Source organism: Girardinichthys multiradiatus, chromosome 17 (assembly GCF_021462225.1).
Source record: "Girardinichthys multiradiatus isolate DD_20200921_A chromosome 17, DD_fGirMul_XY1, whole genome shotgun sequence".
Lineage (NCBI taxonomy): Eukaryota > Metazoa > Chordata > Actinopteri > Cyprinodontiformes > Goodeidae > Girardinichthys > Girardinichthys multiradiatus.
The window spans coordinates 14,515,219-14,534,446 of record NC_061809.1 but is presented as its reverse complement, the minus strand read 5'-3'; the positions used below and the strand labels follow the sequence as shown (position 1 = coordinate 14,534,446).

Below are 19,228 nucleotides of genomic sequence, written 5' to 3'. Positions count from 1 at the left end.
AAATTGTTGGAGGAGTTTCAGCATGATGTAGAAATGTACTTTAAAACCATAGGGGTTGAGATAGTCGAGCAGTCTGCAGAGAAGTCCATAAACTCTTACAAACTGCCCTGTGTGTGATAAACTGTTTGAAGGCCTCGTAAAAAGGCACAAATAAATACTGAAGCTTCCCGATTCCTAAAGCTGTCCAAAAAATAAATAAATAAATAAAATAAATAAATGTAAGTACCTCCGCTAGGAAGTTTGTTCACACTTAATAAAACTGCTTTGATACATCTTTAGAAAATCCCCAGAAATTTGGTTCTGCTCTTGTTTGTGTAAATCTCAATAACTTTTGTTGGATATTGTCGGTGTTTTCCATATTTTCAGTGCATGCATGCAGACCTTGGAAATCTCATTATGCAGTCTCTCCCTCATTTTGGAGCTATTGGAGACCTTCATATGAGCCTGTGTTAGTAATCTGAAATAAACATACAGAGACGTATTATACAGTGCATACCTGTTGAAGTTTTTCAAGCTTTGTCAAGTCACAACTAATCTTTGATGCGTTTTATTCAGATTCTGTGTGATAGACAAACATAAAGTAGTGCAACAATGTGAAGTGGAAGGTAAAAGCAAAACATTTATGTGATAAAAATCCTAAAAGTGTGGCCTACATCAGTAATCAGCCCCTTTTTAATCTAATATGACTGGATGCAATCAAATGTAACCCACTGCGTTAAGAGTCACCTAATTGTGTATAATAAATCCAGCTTTTCACAATTCACAAACATTGCCTTTTTTGACGACTGGTGAGAAAAAAAGCTACTGTGCAAAGAAAGCTATACGAACTTCTCTGTTAGCAGTTTGCCACAAGCACTAAGGGGAACACAACAAATATGTAGACGAAGGTGCTCTCATCAGATAAGACCATCGACATTTTTCCCTATGTGCAAAATGTACTATGTGTGCACAAGAAACACACTGCACATTACTCTAAACACACAATTACTATTGTAAAACATAGTACAGGCGGCATCATGCTATGGGGATACTTGTCTTCAGCAGGGGACAGGGAAGCTGATCAGAGTTGATGAGATGGACGGAGCCAAGTATTGCAAGAAGAACAGTTTGTTACAAAAGTCTTGAGGCCTCACCTTCCTGAAGAAGAACAACCCTAAACATACAAGTAGAGCTTTACTGGAATAGTTTTGATCAGATCTGAATTCAATTTGGAATTTGTGAGAAGACTGGCCTTAAGCTTTTGTGCAAAGAAGAGATAAAAATTATCTATAGATTTGTAAAACTGGTAAAAAAAAATTGCACCTATAATTTCAGTAAGAAGGATTGACTAGGGGGCCTGAAAACAAATATGCTCCTCAGATTTGTGTACAAACAAAAAAAAAACCCTTGAAAAACAGCTACCTTTTTCTTTCCACTGTGCAATTATCCACTACTTTGTGTTGGTATCTCACATCAAGTCCCAATAAAATTTAGAAGTTTGTGGTCGCAAGATAAATGTGAAAATATTTAATAGGTATGAATACTTTTGCAAGGCACCAATACAAGTTGATACTTGTTGCATACAAATTTAGTCAAAGTTGAATCGTGGACAAATTTTTCTTGATCAAATTTATTATGGTTATTTATACAGTGGTAATATAACTGTAAGCAGAGCCCAAACACAAGAACACACCTGTCCTTGGTGTCAGCAATAGAGCGTTGGATTTCCATCTCGTTTTCAAGGATGTTAAGTTGCTCCGATAATTCTGAGATTGTCTGCGAGGCAATCTGCTTCAGCCTCACATACCTATTCTTCTCTTCCATAAACTTAGCACACAGGTTTGAATACTGTGATATTCTGAGAAGAAAAAAAATAGTTTAACACATTGCCTCGGTTCCTATGAATAACAACTTTTGTTCTGTTATACATATGTCTGCAAGATCATGTGCATTAATTAGCAAGTGGTGTCATAAAAAACTATTTTTAAAACAGATATATCATCATTTCTACAGCTATTCTTTTATAGTTGAGTTTAGGCTTGTAGCTTATAGCAGTTGTATTTCATTCCCATGTTTAAAGTACAGAAATATGTGAAAAAGCATAACAGAAAAAAGTTAATGTAAACCATACAAGACATCTGAGAATGCAGCCAAAATTGGCCAGAAGCCTAGAAATTGCACATAGAAAACCAAATTCACGCATCAGAGCATTACAGAATGCCCACCTAAGAAGACAGAAGGTGATACCAAAGCCTCAGCTCAAATGAAATTTCACAAGGCAAATATTTGTATGGTGATTTGTGCAGCGAGCAGGAGGAATCCAGGGGAAATGTTGGCTGAGAGCAACAGGATTTGAAAAGCAACCTCTGGTAATCCCAATCTGTGTGTAAATTACTACAGTGGCAAAAATTATAATAATAATTAAAAAAAAAAAACTACAATTCTACTTATTTAAAAGGCATCCTGATGTACGTGGCCTCAATGCTCAATTTTCAATGTCCCCTGCATTGGCGAACCATGCATTTTTTTTAAACAGTGGCACAGAGAATGGAAGCAGTTGAATGTCTCAGATTCCCACACGTGATCAGTCTATTTTATTTGTGAGAGTTTTAAGTCCATCGTAATAATGTAGCTCTAAAAGCTTCTTGAGATAACTGTCACATCACTCAAACTAAGTATGTACACTGTCAATATTCCTAGAATTCGATGTTGTCTGACCCTAAAAGAGTCCCTTAAAGCTAATGCTATACATTAGGGAAGGGAAATTAAAATGAGATATATAATTTGACACTCATTTGGATCAGACACTGAGAAAAAACTAAAAAGTGTTGCTGTAGCAACTTGCTATCCTATATGAGCAGGCAGGGTGTCTGTTGAAGCCAATATTATCAAAGGATAGATTGTTTTTGGTAAGTGAGGGGAAGTATACTCTCTTTATTTTTACATGTCCCATGCACTTTTTATAGATTGAGGATTTTTGAGGAATGTGAGTTCTCTTTTTTTCCCACTTTATGTGTTACCAATAGGCAAACACCCATTGCTTAAACATATTCCAATCACAAAACTCTTTTTGTCAAGAAAACAATCTGTTTTCTGTTTACAGCAACAATTGCCCTTGCTGCTGTTCCAAACCCACTCAGATATACAGGGGTTGGACAATGAAACTGAAACACCTGATTTTAGACCACAATAATTTATTAGTATGGTGTAGGGCCTCCTTTTGTGGCCAATACAGTCCTGCACAGTGGTCAGAGGGATTTTAAGCCATTCTTCTTGCAGGATAGTGGCCAGGTCACTACGTGATACTGGTGGAGGAAAACGTTTCCTGACTCGCTCCTCCAAAACACCCCAAAGTGGCTCAATAATATTTAGATCTGGTGACTGTGCAGGCCATGGGAGATGTTCAACTTCACTTTCATGTTCATCAAACCAATCTTTCACCAGTCTTGCTGTGTGTATTGGTGCATTGTCATCCTGATACACGGCACCACCTTCAGGATACAATGTTTGAACCATTGGATGCACATGGTCCTCAAGAATGGTTCGGTAGTCCTTGGCAGTGACGCACCCATCTAGCACAAGTATTGGGCCAAGGGAATGCCATGATATGGCAGCCCAAACCATCACTGATCCACCCCCATGCTTCACTCTGGGCATGCAACAGTCTGGGTGGTACGCTTCTTTAAGGATTCTCCACACCGTAACTCTCCCGGATGTGGGGAAAACAGTAAAGGTGGACTCATCAGAGAACAATACATGTTTCACATTGTCCACAGCCCAAGATTTGCACTCCTTGCACCATTGAAACCGACGTTTGGCATTGGCATGAGTGACCAAAAGTTTGGCTATAGCAGCCCGGCCGTGTATATTGACCCTGTGGAGCTCCAGACGGACAGTTCTGGTGGAAACAGGAGAGTTGAGGTGCACATTTAATTCTGCCGTGATTTGGGCAGCCGTGGTTTTATGTTTTTCGGATACAATCCGGGTTAGCACCCGAACATCCCTTTCAGACAGCTTCCTCTTGCGTCCACAGTTGATCCTGTTGGATGTGGTCCGTCCTTCTTGGTGGTATGCTGACATTACCCTGGATACCGTGGCTCTTGATACATCACAAAGACCTGCTGTCTTGGTCACAGATGCGCCAGCAAGACGTGCACCAACAATTTGTCCTCTTTTGAACTCTGGTATGTCACCCATAATGTTGTGTGCATTTCAATATTTTGAGCAAAACTGTGCTCTTACCCTGCTAATTGAACCTTCACACTCTGCTCTTACTGGTGCAATGTGCAATCTATGAAGACCGGCTACCAGGCTGGTCCAATTTAGCCATGAAACCTCCCACACTAAAATGACAGGTGTTTCAGTTTCATTGTCCAACCCCTGTATATCATCCATATATGGAAGTGCCTCACCATTTTAAACAGCGGTGGGTGCAAATGTTCTGTTTTATAATAATGTTTTAGAATTAAAATATTTACAGTATTTTGTAAACATGAGAAGTGGAAAACTAAAGATTTTGAAGCACCCTGTTTTTGAGTACTAGGAATGTTTGGCAATAAGCCAACATACCATGAAAGTAATATTGATTTCAGATACATTACAAATAATCAGTGGATCATAAAATTGTTTTTACACAAATGAAGCTTTATGCAGGGTGACACTCAGTTTCAATTTCAAATTCATGTACGATGTGAGGTGTGAACAGTGATTGCTAAATGAGAGAACCACGAGAGGATAAACACATTTTTAATTATCCTCCTGCTGGGTTTTTGCTTTTGGAAAGATTTATTCCATGTCGAGTACAACAGCATCAGTATGTAGTCAGGATGCCGTGACCTTGATGAATGCATCTGAGAGGCCTGTTGTTGCGCTGCAGGGTGTTCTAGGCACTGGCACATCGAAGTATGACCAATTAGCAGGACACGCTCTCTGCAACGTCAACCTTATCCAGACACACACACTTAATATAGAAATGAAAACAACACCTGTGCTGAAGCACCACGTTGAGCTTGTTGTGGTCCATGATGATCAACTCTTTCTCTCTAAGCTCCTGCTGGATGCGCTCCCTCTGTTGCTGTTGGTAAATTTAAGAAGTTTAATCTCCAGCTTCGTCACTCCTGTGTGGGTTTATTTATGTTTTATAAGATGCTAAACCTCACTTTTCCTTCCAGCTGCTAATTCTTCAATATAATTCAAAAGAGTACCCATTCTGACATTTTCAATAGATTAATAAAAACAAGCACCAAGTTTGTCCAATCTACTTAAATTTGTCTTTGTGAGCTGGTACCTGTGCCTTGAGCCATTCCCAGTGCTTCTTCCATTTCTCCTCTGCTTTGATCTGTCTTAGACATCTGAGGTTGTGAAGTTCTTCTCTGAGGCGATTTGACTCCATTAACAGCTCTTGAATCATCCCGTACTGCTTCTTCTGGGTTTTGTCTTCAGCCATAGAAACCTGGTTGGGAACACATGTATCCAATCAAAGATCTAATCAGAATCAGCTTTATTGAATATTTGGGTAAAATTGAAGGTTTAACAACAGCAAGATGTGATAAAAAAGCACATAAACCCATCCAGGAAGGAACAAAGAAATATTTTTCTCAGATGAATTGTTAAAAGGTAAGAAAGGAGCAACTCAAAGATAGAAAGGAGGAGATGGGAAGGAAGGACACAAGAAAGAACATCAGGCGGAATGGGAGGAAGAACAAAAAAGGAAGAAAAAAGGACATGAGAAATTAAAGAAATAAGACAATTTTAGGGAGAAAGGAAGGACTGGAGAAAGAAAGACCGGAATGAAGAAACATCACAAAATAAGGAGTAAACTCTGGAAATATAAAATATTTTCACATACTCTTCTTTTTCTATACTTAACCAGTAGAACTCTGAAATGAAATTCCACATTCATCCTCACTGTAGGAACCTTGCATTCAGCTGAGACTGCTTTAGGCTGTTGTTGTTATAAGAACACATTCCCACCTGCTTTTCAAAGCTGTCTTTGAGACCATCTATCTCTTTCTCCAGCTCCATCCTTTGCTGAGCACTGGCCTCTCGTTCGGGAAAAGCATCAAGCTGAATATTTAGAACAGAGTGCAGTGGAAATCAAAAGCCTGTTTAAATTTTCATCTGGATACAAGATCTTTCATCTGCTTAAAGCTGGTCTTGGAGCTCAGTTGACATGCATAGAATGTGCTTTTAATGGGTTAAATGATGAGAGTGTTTGATGATACAGTGAAATTCTTATCAAAGTTTTAATCTGTGTATTTTATCTTTCTGTTACCTTGATCCTAACGAGACCTTTCAGAATGAATGGGTTAATACTGCCAAAGGTATTTTTATTTATTTATTTTTTTTACAGGACAATCCAACACCAAGATTTTGTTTCAGCCACAGAAAGAGCTTAATAAAGATGACGTGTAATGCTAAAACACAGTCCTTGGAAAATATTAAACCCATTAATTAAAGTTAGATTAGAATGAGATGCATTTCTGTGGTAAACCCAAAGATTCCTCTAAACAGTAAACAGACTAATTTATTATGAGAAACAGTTCACGTGAAAATTAGTGATGGGAAAACTGAGTGAATAATTCTGTACAGCAGATTTGTTTTCTGTTTTGCAGAACTGTGAATTCCCCATTGCGTCATTTTGATTTCCTTTGCTTTTAGTTTGTGCGTGTGAGATGTGCTGATGCATTTCCAATTGAGACTGGTACTTCTCCTTTCCTCCTGCGCTCTCTATAAATATATGTGCAGAACAGTAAAATAATGGGAAGATGGAGGATTTTGAAAGCCCTATGGTGAAATACACAACTGACGTGCTAATAATTTGAGCCATGATGTACTTGACTCTAAATATTTAAATTCTTCTAAAGCTGGGAAAATTGTACTTAGTTGTGTCCAAAAACGATAAAATTGATGGTTTCAGCAAACCACAAGATTTGCTTTTTTTTTTTTTAGCAATTTATTTAGAGGTTAGAGGTTCAACATGCATGACAGATTCTTAGTTGGACTTTGAATAACAAATGAAAATGTTTTAAAATGTGATGGAAATAAAAAAAAAAAAGCAAATTTTAGCAGTTTTTTCCAAGGCGTTTTCATGCAGTATTACATAACATTTACTTAAAGAATGACATCAACAGTGTAAATATACTTTTATATACAGTAATATTTTTTGTCAGTAGGAGGCAAACTGTGTTTTTTCGTCATTTTTACAGTACATAATTTTCTATAAAAAACGAACGTCCCATTGAAGAAAATAAATTAAATCCAGAAAGAAAAGTGCAGTTGTTCTTCGATTTAAATCTAAACAAATTTCCTTTAGTAGGTATTATAAAAACAAGCTATTTTGTTTTGAAGAGCCATGTAGCTTTTCTGGCTCTAAACAATTTTTGTTCAGCCAGACCGAAGGCAACAATGGCTCTTAGGGTTGTAAATTGTGCCGAACATTTCATTGCAGCTTTGGGTGTATGCTTAGGTTTGTGGTCATAAGGGAAAATGAAACTCAGCCTGCATCCCAGGTTCCAAGATTAAACTGTATCCACACATCTTCCCATCAGCTTTGACCAACTTTGTAAACCCTGCTGAAAAAAATCAATTCCCATGGCATCCCATGTTTCAAGGTGAGTATAGTGTGTTCAGGGTGATGTGTGCCATGGTTTTAACTGACCATAGTATCTTCCTTCTACATGTTTGCTGTGTCTTGTACATGGCTAGCGCAACCAAAACATATTGCTTTCTTCTTCCCACTCTTCCATAAAGACTAAGTTTGTGAAAAACAAATACAGGGATACAAATATGCGGATGTTTTAACAATGCAAAAAACATTTCACAAACCACTTGCGCTTGTATCTCCTTGTAGGCAGATTGTGTGCACACTAGCTGCTCAGTGGCCATGGCTACTGCATGCTCCATCCTTCTGAGGTCTTCCACCTGCCTGAGGAAAAACAACAGAACCGTTGAAATATTTATTACATCTATCATGAGGCTCTGCTTTCTACATCTTTTCACAAGAATTCTTTATTCACAAAGTCACTAGTTGATATTGTTCATGGACTCCTGCCAGATAGAAACATTACAAGACATGCAGTAGAGATAAATAAATAATAATAATAAAAAAAAAAAACTAAAAAAAAACATGCCATTCTTCCTCTGACATTAGATTTGGTTAAAGAACTAAAACTCAGTTTTAGCTGCTATTTGTTGAAAGCTAGTTTGCTTTGACTGGTTAAAAATCTATTCCATGGTGCAGCACATTACTAAAGTATTCGTTCCCCTTGAACTTTTTCACATCATATAATATTACAACACAAACTTTATTGTATTGTGCCTGGATTTCCGGTATAAGACATTAAAGGGTATACATGTGAAGTGGAAGGAAAATGCTAAATGTCTATTATTTTAATAAAACTGTAGCACAAATTTGTGTTCAGACACTGTCAGCACCTTTGGCTGTAGTAACTGCTATTATTAAGTCTTTAAGTATTTTGGAGTTTGTTGATATCAGCTTTTTATATCTATACACAGATTTCTTTTTGCATCTTCTGTCCAAAATTGCTTAAGCTCAGGCAGGTTGGGTGGAGAGCATCAAATAATGGAAATTTTGCAGTGGAGAAAGTTAAATGCTATTCTTATCTGATTGGAGCAATTTCTTCCAGACACTGTCCCCTATATTTTTTAGGGCTTTTTTTTTTTTTTACAATAAAGTTTATTTTTCCTTGCTACTCTTTGATAAAAGGCCTTATTTGTGCAAAACTAACAATTATCTTATCAATAAATTCTCCCACATTATGTTCATGGGTCTATTGGCTGCCTCTTTAATTATTGGTCTCGTTGTCTAGGCTGTCAGTTTAGTTGGACAACCATATCTTGGTGAGTTTGCAGTGGTGCTATACTCTGCTTTTGGATGCAAAGATGAGCAGGTACATCTAATGGATTGATGGACAGTTTAAAGGGCCATGGATACATATGCATGACACTTCAGATATTTATTTGTAAAAAAAGAAAAAAATTTAAGAGTTTTATGCACAATTATACACAACTTTTTGTTGGTCCCTCACATTGAATACATACAAGTTTATGGCTGTAATGTGTGTAATGTGACAAAATGTCACAAAGTTATAGGGGGATTGAATACTTTTGCAAGGTTCTATAGAGTAATACATTTTTTTCAACTTTTTTTTACAGTAAACTATATTATTGTGCAAATGTCAGGTCCACCAAAAAGCTTTTAGTGTGATCTGTGGGAGACAATGACTCCCTTTCATGTTGACTTAGAGCTGTGTAACTTTGCAAAGGCAAAATACAAAGAAGGAAACTAATAAAATTTATAAAGCTTCTTTACATGTAAAGAATGAGATGGACTCAGTATACCTACCCATTTTTCTTTCTGAGCTGCACAGATCGGCTGTCATATAGCTGTTTTCTGTCAGTCATTAGGTTCTTCAGCTTCAATTCTAAAATACCTCTAGATAAGAAACACAATGATATACACAATAATATCTTGTAACATTAAAACTACTGATGGAAAATAAAGCAATGCATTCCAATACCCTCAACATTATTTTATTTTTTTTAACCTAAAACAAAAAGATTCAACCTGCTGCCCATAATTTCAGCCGACTCCTCCCTGCAGATCTCCTGCTCCTTCAGTAGCAGTCTGTTTTCCTTCTGGCGTGCCTCTATTTGGGCCCTTAGCCGCTCCAACTCTTGCATCGCCTCCTCTTTCATCACCTCCAGGGACTGATTACCCTCATTCAAACTTCTCATCTGATGCACAGTTTCTGAAAGCTCCATACTTAGATATTCCATCTTCTTCATTGCAACTCTGGTGTTTATTTAAGGAGATAAGAAACATAATATATGACAAGCTTCACCAAATTATATGATCACATCTTGTAAGAGTGAATATTGTAACACTTTAGAGCATGTGCAAATAAACCACATGAATCCTTCAGCTTCTGAATAGCAAATTTCATGTCATAGCTTATAATAATCACAATTACAACTCCCCAGCTTTACTTGAAAGCCAAATATAAATTTAGAATAGGAAAATAAATAATTAATGCCTGAGACACATGGTTGAAATATAGTTTCTGCCTGGTGACATTTTGCATGATTCAGTTTTTGCTTTAGATTATGCCAACAGCTAGATGACAAACACACAATATTTACATAAAACAGTCTGAGAAGCAAAAAAAACAAAAAAGATATTTGAGGCAGCAAATCTACTAAACACCGTTTGTGGAAATCAAGCAAAGAAAGAGGAAATTATTTAGTTAGAGAATGGAAAAAGAATCGGACTGGTTGTTACGTACTGGAGAGAGATACAAACATGCAGATTAGGCTTGTTTCTAACATACCTGTAAGTAATACGATATACTATAGACTCTTTGTTGTCTCAAAATTCCTTTTCTTGTTTCTTTTGTTTAAGTTCTCAATGGTTTAGAGAGTTCATAATAATGAAAAGATTAACATGGCTTTAACAATATTTTTAGCTGCTGTTTAAAAACCTGAAAAATTACATTGACAATAATTTTTTTTTTTTACATGATCAATTGCTTATTAAATAAAATTGGAAATGAGACAATCACATTGCAGCAACTCATCAGAACTGGGAAAAAGGCTAACTTAAGTGACATTGAACATGATATGGTGGTTTGTGCCAGTTGCAATGAGCTGAGAGCAGCTAAAGAAGCACATACTATTATGAAGGGCTACTGCAACAGTAGACACATACTAGGTGCTACTACTGTCAGCGAAGAACAGGTAATTGAGGCTACAAAGTTGCACAATAACAGATTGGTAAAACATCACCATATCCCAATCCAATAAAGCACCTCTGGGATGCAGTGAAACAGGAGATTCTCATTTTGTGCAGACAATAAATCTACAAGCAACTGTGTGATGCTATCATGTCAAGATAGACCAAATATGAGGAATTTACGACACCTTGTTGAATCTATGCCAGGAGGGATTAAAGGAAAAAGGCTTCCAAAGCAATACTACCGAGATGTTCCTAATAAAGTGGTTGGGGAGAAACTTTTTGACATAGACTTTATTAATTTTAAATAAGATCTGGAAAATACTAGATTTTATATTATTAACATGTTAAACTTTTTTTTTTTTTTTTTTTATTGGCATAGAGATAAACTCTTCTCAGGTCAAGATAGAATACAAATTTGTGAAACTAGATTTGGACTGAGATGGCCATGCAAGCTGATTTATTTTGTTTTTGGTGAACCATTTCTGTGTAGATCTGGCAATTTTTTCTATCATTGTCCTGAAGACCCGATGATGACCCATTTTGAGTTTAATTGCATGGGGAACCAGATTTTTATTTGAAATTATTGGCATTTTAAAAGCGTTCATGATACCATGCACTAATAACATGGTCATCGGAATGAAAACAGGTCCACAGCACCACAGATCCTCTACCATACTAAACAGCGGGCAGGGGATGCTTACTATCTATTCATCCTTTGTTTCAAGCAGGACATAAATGGAGTACTTATTGTGTTCAGTTCTGTTTGACGGCACTGTTCAAATGACCTCGTCTGATGTAAAAATGTATGATCGGTTTTTGAAAAGCTCACCAAAAAGCCTTGATCTTTAAAAGGCAGTCTGTTCACATTTAGTTTTGCTACTTCAACTACTATAAAGAGAGAAGTGCAAGTTTAGAATATCTTGTTGAAGCTATGTCTTCTCAGGCACCACATACACTGCTCTAGTGATTTTGCTGTTCTGTGTGCTCCAAACTTGTCCATTTTTGTTGCCAGCAATCTTCCTTTCCCCTCGACAATCGAGTGAATAAAATTGGTCTACACCTGCCCTACATCCCTGTGCTGTCAGCTGCTTATTTTATCTGAATTTGGAATCACATTCAGAAATTAATTGGGTAGGATCAATCAGCTGCTCCTCTGTGAATAAAACATTCAGATGGTTTAGTTAAGCATAACAGATATTTTAAAACTGTATGGATTAGCAGCATAAATCATTAAAGAAGCTTACCAACCATACCATTAACATTGAATCAATGTTATTAACAAAGAACACCTGCAGATGCATTCAACACTATAGCTAATTCAACAACCTACTGATAACATGAACGAGTTTTGATTTGGGGAATGTTTCTGTAATTCAAAGGAAGTTTGACAGCGTGTAAAACAGTTAAATCAAAGAAAATCCTTGTCAGCAAAATTGTAACCAGATCCAAGTGAGGAAAAGCTTATCATAAGGGAAAAGGAAATGTACAGTAGTTCAGCATGCCGTCTCATTTCTGTGTCTGGTAACTTGCCATGTAAAAACTGCAAAAGAGTTAAATGCACTTACTCCCGTATAAAGCGTTTTCTTTCAGTGTCCTTTACTATCTGGTTTGGTATGCAGGCAAGCTGGGCTTTCTCAGCCTTGAAACAGCAATGTAGAGAAATGCAACAAAAGATATAAGAAAACAGATGATATGTATTTTATTTTTTAAGTTCACTCACTCATACACACACAAACCTCTTTGATTTTGATGATCTCCTTCTTTTCTTCCAACTCTTTTTGTTCTTTTAATAGCACCGTTTCAAGTGTTTCCACATCCTCCATCAGTGTTCTGTGTATGCAAAATAAGCAAATATAGATATACAAATATGGGTTTCTCATCAGAACTATTTTCCTTCACTGGTATTTAACATCTAGAATAATTATTCAAGAGGAAGCATGACTGGACACAAAAAAATTACAATATAAAAATGCAATGTGGACAACTCTAACCTGGTTATGTGCTGTCAATTTAACACATTTGTTTCACTAAAGCTTTGCACATACACTGTGGCAAAAAACTAACTGCCCATCAACTATGGAACCACATACTCGGACTGATAGCTGTGCAGAAAAGAGGCAAAAGAGAAAAACAAACCAAGAAGTTGGAATGAATAGGTAGAGGAACGAGACATAGCAGTGGTGTTATTGTGCTGTGGGATTTCTTTTCCTTTGAAGTAGAAGGAAAGCTAGTCAGAGTTGATGGGAATACAGATGGAGATAAATACAGAGCAATCCTGAAAAAACACCTGTTAGAGGCTGCGCATGATTTGGGACTGGGGTGAAGATTCATCTTCTAGCAGAACAAAAGAAAAACATGTTCCCAGAGTTTGTCCATGCAGTCTTACTTGCGTTAAACTATGTCGCAAAGAGGGATAGGGAAAACATTCTATACCATTTCGTATCATCAAGTTATCACTACTTTGAAAATAATCCCCAAAAACTACATGGAGGTTTGTGATTGCAACATGACACAAACTTTTAAAATGTATAAACATGTAAAATAACTAATTAACATACATTTTTCTGACTTTAAGATAGAAATTCTGCATCTGGACAAGATAAACAGGCAAAGAAAAAAAAAACCTGCAAACCCCTCCAAAGAAAACCCAGGCCACAGAGATAATTCATACTAGGAACATCTTGAGGTGGAATAAAAATGAATCATGAAGCCAGCCAACTCGACTTCTAACCTAATGACAAATTTATTACCTGACATCCAGTTGTCTCTGGGCCACCTCTTTATTCAAAACATCGTGTTTCTCCTTCAACATGTCTGTGTTGCTTTCCACCACCTGGAGGACACACCAACAAAATAAACATAAGATCATGTATCAAGATCAATGAGGAGGATCTAACAGACCTCAGCGTTCAGAGGCAAGTTATTACTGATTATTTTCATAAAGTTTGGGTTTAAAGTTAGACACCCCTTGTATTATTGTTGGTTGTAACTGAAGGAATTAGTCTAAATTGTCATTACGGAATGCATTCAATACAGATATGTCAAGAAAAACAGGAATGCATTTAAGGAACCCAACTTGCACAGCTAAATTGTAATTTGTCATTTGTAGAGCAGTGTATGTCTGGATGTATGGTCTTATAAATACTTTATTATCCATAATAAATCGGAACCAATAAAAAAAAACAAATACTTGGAAAATGTCTGCTTCAAGGTAAATGAGGTGGTGCCCAACATGAATTATTGCAATCAACCTTATTACTGTGCAAGTACTGATTACACCCGCAAGCTTTCAGACTCTTAATAGCATCTCTTTTCATAGAAAGGGAGTTGGCACAGCAGATAAATATGCCAATATACAGAATCAGTGCCTTTTCTTCAGGTCATCCTCCCAGTCTTAGAAAATGAAGGTCCAGCCAGATATATCATCCCATTTAAGGTGTAAAGGTTGACAAATATTTTTATCCATATTTGCTCTGTGAGAAACATGTAAGAATGCTGGTCTAGAGGTTGTGCACATAATTAACGCAGAGCACCATGGGTTATAGGAATAAAGTGAATATGTGATCAAATTTGTTTCCAAGAAAGAAAATATGTCTCATGGACTTTTTGGCTACAATACTATAAAAACAATTTGCCATGAGTGGAATGAGTGGAATTGCAACCAGCAGGAAAAATACATTTGGAATGATTTGATATTGTATAATCAGTAAAAAGGGGTAGCAGTATATCTCCAAAAGATATTAGGGCCGGCTGCCAGTTCAAGTTATTCAAAGCTCAAACTCTACTCTTCAAAAGTCAAAGACGCAAAGTATGTTTAAATGCAATTTTTTGAGTTACTTAAGGGCTTTTGGTCCATTCATTCAATTCTAGACATATGTTATTCAGTTAAACTGATGTTTTTATTGTTGCTGAAGTCTGAAAACTAATGCAGCGTAGCTTTGCTATATTTGAGAAAGTATAACAATATTGTGACTGAGAAAACTAAATTATGGAGGTTTAACATGCCCCATGGCAAGAGATGCTTTAAACAAAGCCTAGCTTTCACCAGATTGTGAAGGGCAGCAAAATGGGCAAATTAAGCTTTTCACTTCATTAAACATAAATATAATAATATATAATAGATATTTACTGCAACCTCCATAATAATTAGCACCTCTGGTAAAGATGTGTTAAAAGCATTGAGATTAATAAATCTGTTATTGAGGCAGCATAATTTCACACTTAAAAACAGAAAATTCTTCTTTTGGGCATACCTTACAATTTGCTGGCATAGAGATAGTGTCTAACAGTCGTTATGGAGACTTGATGACCCTGAAATATGGTTCTTAGCTGCAGTTACTGGCATAAAATCAACAATTACATAACTTACTAGAGTGGCAAAAAAAAAAAAAAATGGGCCATTTGTACATCAAGGAAACAGGAAGTCATGGAGTACCAAAAAACGTTTCTCAACTTAAAAAGTAAAGTATGAGTGAGAAAGAAATGCTTCAGTTACATCTAATTTATTGTCAGGAATGGTATTGTTAGCAATGAGAATTAAAATTAAACCTTGGATGTTTCTACACTTTTTAGTTAACAATTTTGCTAATGCAATTAAACACTGTGTTTACATCTTTACAGGGAGTGAAAAAATGCACAGAGGATGTTATCTAAACTTTTGCAAACTTGAATGTCTGGCTTTGAGATTAATACGTTTTATTTAAAAGAATATTTGTAAAAATGGATTCACAAAGTTTCATTTAAAGCAACACAAAATAAAAAAAAAGCAGTTGAGATATGCAGGGATTGGTCTCAGTTGGAGGATTAAAGCAAAACTTATATTTATCCTCTCTTAAAACCACCATTACCGTCATAATCCGTGCTTCAGAATCTAAGTTTGGATGGTGCAATGATGGACTTACAGCGGGTTGTGTTTGAATTTCTCTCTCCAGATACTGCTTCTCTTCCCAGAGACTGCATGGTGGTGAGGATGAATAAGATAAGGCGATGGGGGGAGTGTGGGTGGTGGTGGTTGGGGAGTTATCAAGAGAGAGAAAAGGCATGTTTCAGTTCCTGATTCGACAGAAAGAGGAATGCTCTAGAACAAACTTGCAGACACATTTTTTTTTTTTTTTAGAATTTGACTTACACATGCATTTTCTTGTAAATTAAGTTTCTACTCAGACGAATAAAATTGCTTTACTTGTAAAGACACAGGTAGCATACAAATGCACCAGAGTATAAACAGAACAACCTAGATCTTAGAAAAGGACAGAAATCTTGGACACAGTCTGAATGTGCCTATGAGAACATAATTTCAATGAATTTTTCATCTCCCCGAGGCAGATGCTTTGTGAGCAGTCGATTAACGTTTGTATGAAATAATTTCAAGTCAGCTTTGTCATTATGAAAACCTTACAACAGCACATACTGTACAGCTGCACATTTCACAAGGCAAATGATATTAATCTTCCTGACAAGCTGAAATATTGGATATTAACTGATAGAGAAAACTGCAGGAATGCTGCAATGTGGGATTGAAGGAGGGGCGGAAAGTGCTGAATTCCTGTGGGTCTGAATGGGTAAAGATAAAAAAAAAGTTATGATTTTCCTTAAAAATGGGCATTTTCATAGTAAACATCTGCTTGTCATATTCGGACTGACACTAGCTGTGTGGAAAGGAAGCGATAGAGGAAAACCAACCAAGTTGGGAAGAAGGAAATAGAAGAGCTGGACCAGGAAACGGGAGAAACAGAGATAGTGAGAACACGAGAGTTCACTGGTAAAAAAAAAAAATAGAGCTCACCGTTAAAAAAAATAAGTACATAACATGCAGATATTACTTCATCTGCAGAGAATGCCCAGTAAGTGTTTTTATTTAATATTTAAATTATTGCTGGGCCAATGACTTTCCATACCAGAGTCTGCACTAAAAATCCACTGTCTCCTAGCGATCACATCTTTGCCATACAATAAACAGTTATGCAAGGAATGGTTTAATGATGTCGATGCAACAAGGGGATTCTAAAGCAAGAATTATAATTTAATAACTATGGTTTATTTGCCAAACTTTGTCTTCTCCTGATTATGTTTTAATTTTGCTTTCTCTCCACAGTTTTAGGTAAACAAACTTAGTAATAATGCATTACTGGCTAGCTGTTAAATGAGTGATCAATGTGATCAGTCTTACAGCGACTTTCAAAAGTATTTATATTTCTTGAATTTATTCATGTTAGAACCCCAAATTTCGACATTTCATTTGGATTTTGTGTGACAGGTCAACACAAAAGAGGGCAGAATTGTGAAGGGATAGAAACGGGATAAATGGTAAACACCTAAAAATTGAGGTGTGCATTTGTAGACAACCCTCTTTACCTTGAAATTCTTAAATAAAATCCAGCGCATATGATTGTCTTTGGAAGTCACTTAATAAACTGAGTCATTAGAGTTGATAATATGTACTAAAATTATCATTGAAAATCCCTTGAGAACATACTATAACCCACCATAAAACATGGTGGTGGCAGCATCATGCTGTGTTAATATTTTCTTCAGCAGGGGCAGGGAAGCTGATCATGGTTGACTGAAAGACAGGTGGAGATAAATACAGGATAATCCTGGAAGAAAACTTAATATAGGCTGAGATTTGAGACTAGAGAAAAGGTTATGCTTCCAGCAGGATGAGTCTAAACATACAGTCAGAGCTACAATACATGAAAGGATGTTCATGTTTTAGAATGGTCCAGTCAACGTTTGCATTCATTTATTAGTACTGTACAGGATGTTTTCTGAAATGTATATCTGACAATACAATCAACAATACATTCTTGTAAAAAGCTTTAGAAGGTAAAGCTTTATGACAGTTTTAACTAAATGCATACCACAGTTTTCAAATTTTTATTAGTAAAAACCCCTCCTAACATGGTGCAGGGGTTTGAGTGCTTGAATGATCCAAGAGGCTATGTTGTCCATGGTTTAAATGCCCCTGGTAGGGTCTCCCATGGCAAACAAGCTCTCATTGACGGGTTAGACGCGTTCATGAGGACATGGTTTATATACTGATATGGTACAAATACTCGGTACCTGGGAATTGATACTGGTACTCAAAGGTACCAGTTTTCGGTACTTTTGTGTGCGTTTATGTGGTAATAAATGTTAATTTGTTTAATAATAAAATCTCAAATTTTCCATTTAACATGTTTATTTCTCAATATGTAAACTTTATATATAGGGCTGCACAGTGGCACAGTTGGTAGCACTGTTGCCTTGCAGCAAGAAGGTCATGTGCATGTGCATGGTTGTTTGTCCTTGTGGGTCTGTGTTGCCCTGCGACCTCTCCAGAGTCCCGCCCACAGACTGCTGGAGATAGGTACCAGCTTCCACATACTCAGAAGAATATATAAATGGCTATCTTTCTATCTTTCCTCCATCTATCATGTATGCATTTAATTACCAAGCTCAGTCTTATAGATCCAGGGGGAAATTTCACCAAGCCAAATGAAAAACTTTTATTTGGTGGTGACTGGACTTTTGCTGTGTGTCAGGGGCAGGGCATGAAACACGTGGGCTATTTTGTGTACTTCTACCTTCACCATATGTACCAGGAGTAGGAGAGTTAGCCCTGCTGCTGCTCGCAGGGGAGGAAGTGATGCCATCAAAACAAAATTTGGTGCTTTTTAAAACCGCAGATATCCTTGCCTGCTTTCTAGGTTTAAGCGGCATGTTTTTATGCTGTCAGGAGCTTGTGTTCACCTGCGTGCAAGCGCCTGTAACTCAGTGTGTCAGCGGTTTAGGATTAGAGTTTGTGGGTACAAAGTATAAGGTGTGTGTGTTTTCATCCAGCTTTTGTCAAGTTTGGCCATGGAAAGTAGTGTAGAGACTTTGAGTTGGACAAGGCAAGGATAGAAATCTTTCACGAAATGATCCATTAAAATGAATGACATTAACTGTCAAAACATTAACTTTCAAAACATACCATTACTACATGACCTGATGCTCTTTGGGCAGGGCACCACCCTTGAATAGTGGTAGGAGAAACGCTGCAAGTGCTTCCTCAGATTAGAAGTATTCCCACCGCTGGCCTTGCACATTGCATCACAAATATTGCAACAAGCATTTGCACCGCATTTTTAAAAGTGGAGCCTACTTTCGAGTGCTTTCCATCAGCCATGCTTGCTTTGTTGACTGTAACAGCAGCTACTGACGTCATTACGCTCTTGTGCGTGCAACGCTGTGTTCATGTCCGGCATGGAAAAATCACCCACTCTTCCACTCCCTCAGTGTCACAATGATGCATTTAGGTACTGAAACATGGTACCGTTTGATTTTACGTGAATAATTATTTGGTAGTACCAACCGAATTCGGTACCCATTCCAGTCCCTCGGGACGCGTTCTAGCCATGTCCCACCGGGAGGAGGCCCAGGACACAGCCCGTGACACCCTGGAGTGACTGGGAACACCTTGGGCTCCCCACGAGGGGCTGGAGGAAGTGTCTGGAGAGAGGGAAGGCTGGG

The 19,228-nt window shown here is 37.1% G+C and overlaps 1 protein-coding gene across 7 annotated transcripts in view; it reads right to left on the bottom strand.

The window, feature by feature from the left end:
• ccdc146 (coiled-coil domain containing 146) overlaps window positions 1–19,228 on the bottom strand; it is an 87,771-nt gene that overhangs the window by 29,579 nt on the left and 38,964 nt on the right. For 6 of the 7 annotated variants that reach the window (XM_047389847.1, XM_047389848.1, XM_047389853.1 and 3 more), the window contains 12 exons: window positions 15,637–15,688; window positions 13,486–13,568; window positions 12,472–12,565; window positions 12,301–12,374; window positions 9,569–9,796; window positions 9,347–9,436; window positions 7,807–7,906; window positions 5,953–6,045; window positions 5,267–5,431; window positions 4,965–5,053; window positions 1,673–1,837; window positions 382–457 (listed from right to left, as the gene is read on the bottom strand). In XM_047389847.1, the coding sequence (XP_047245803.1) occupies window positions 382–457; window positions 1,673–1,837; window positions 4,965–5,053; window positions 5,267–5,431; window positions 5,953–6,045; window positions 7,807–7,906; window positions 9,347–9,436; window positions 9,569–9,796; window positions 12,301–12,374; window positions 12,472–12,565; window positions 13,486–13,568; window positions 15,637–15,688 (1,309 nt within the window). The remainder of the gene's footprint in view (window positions 1–381; window positions 458–1,672; window positions 1,838–4,964; window positions 5,054–5,266; window positions 5,432–5,952; window positions 6,046–7,806; window positions 7,907–9,346; window positions 9,437–9,568; window positions 9,797–12,300; window positions 12,375–12,471; window positions 12,566–13,485; window positions 13,569–15,636; window positions 15,689–19,228) is intronic. The other variant, XM_047389854.1, reaches the window with a different exon arrangement.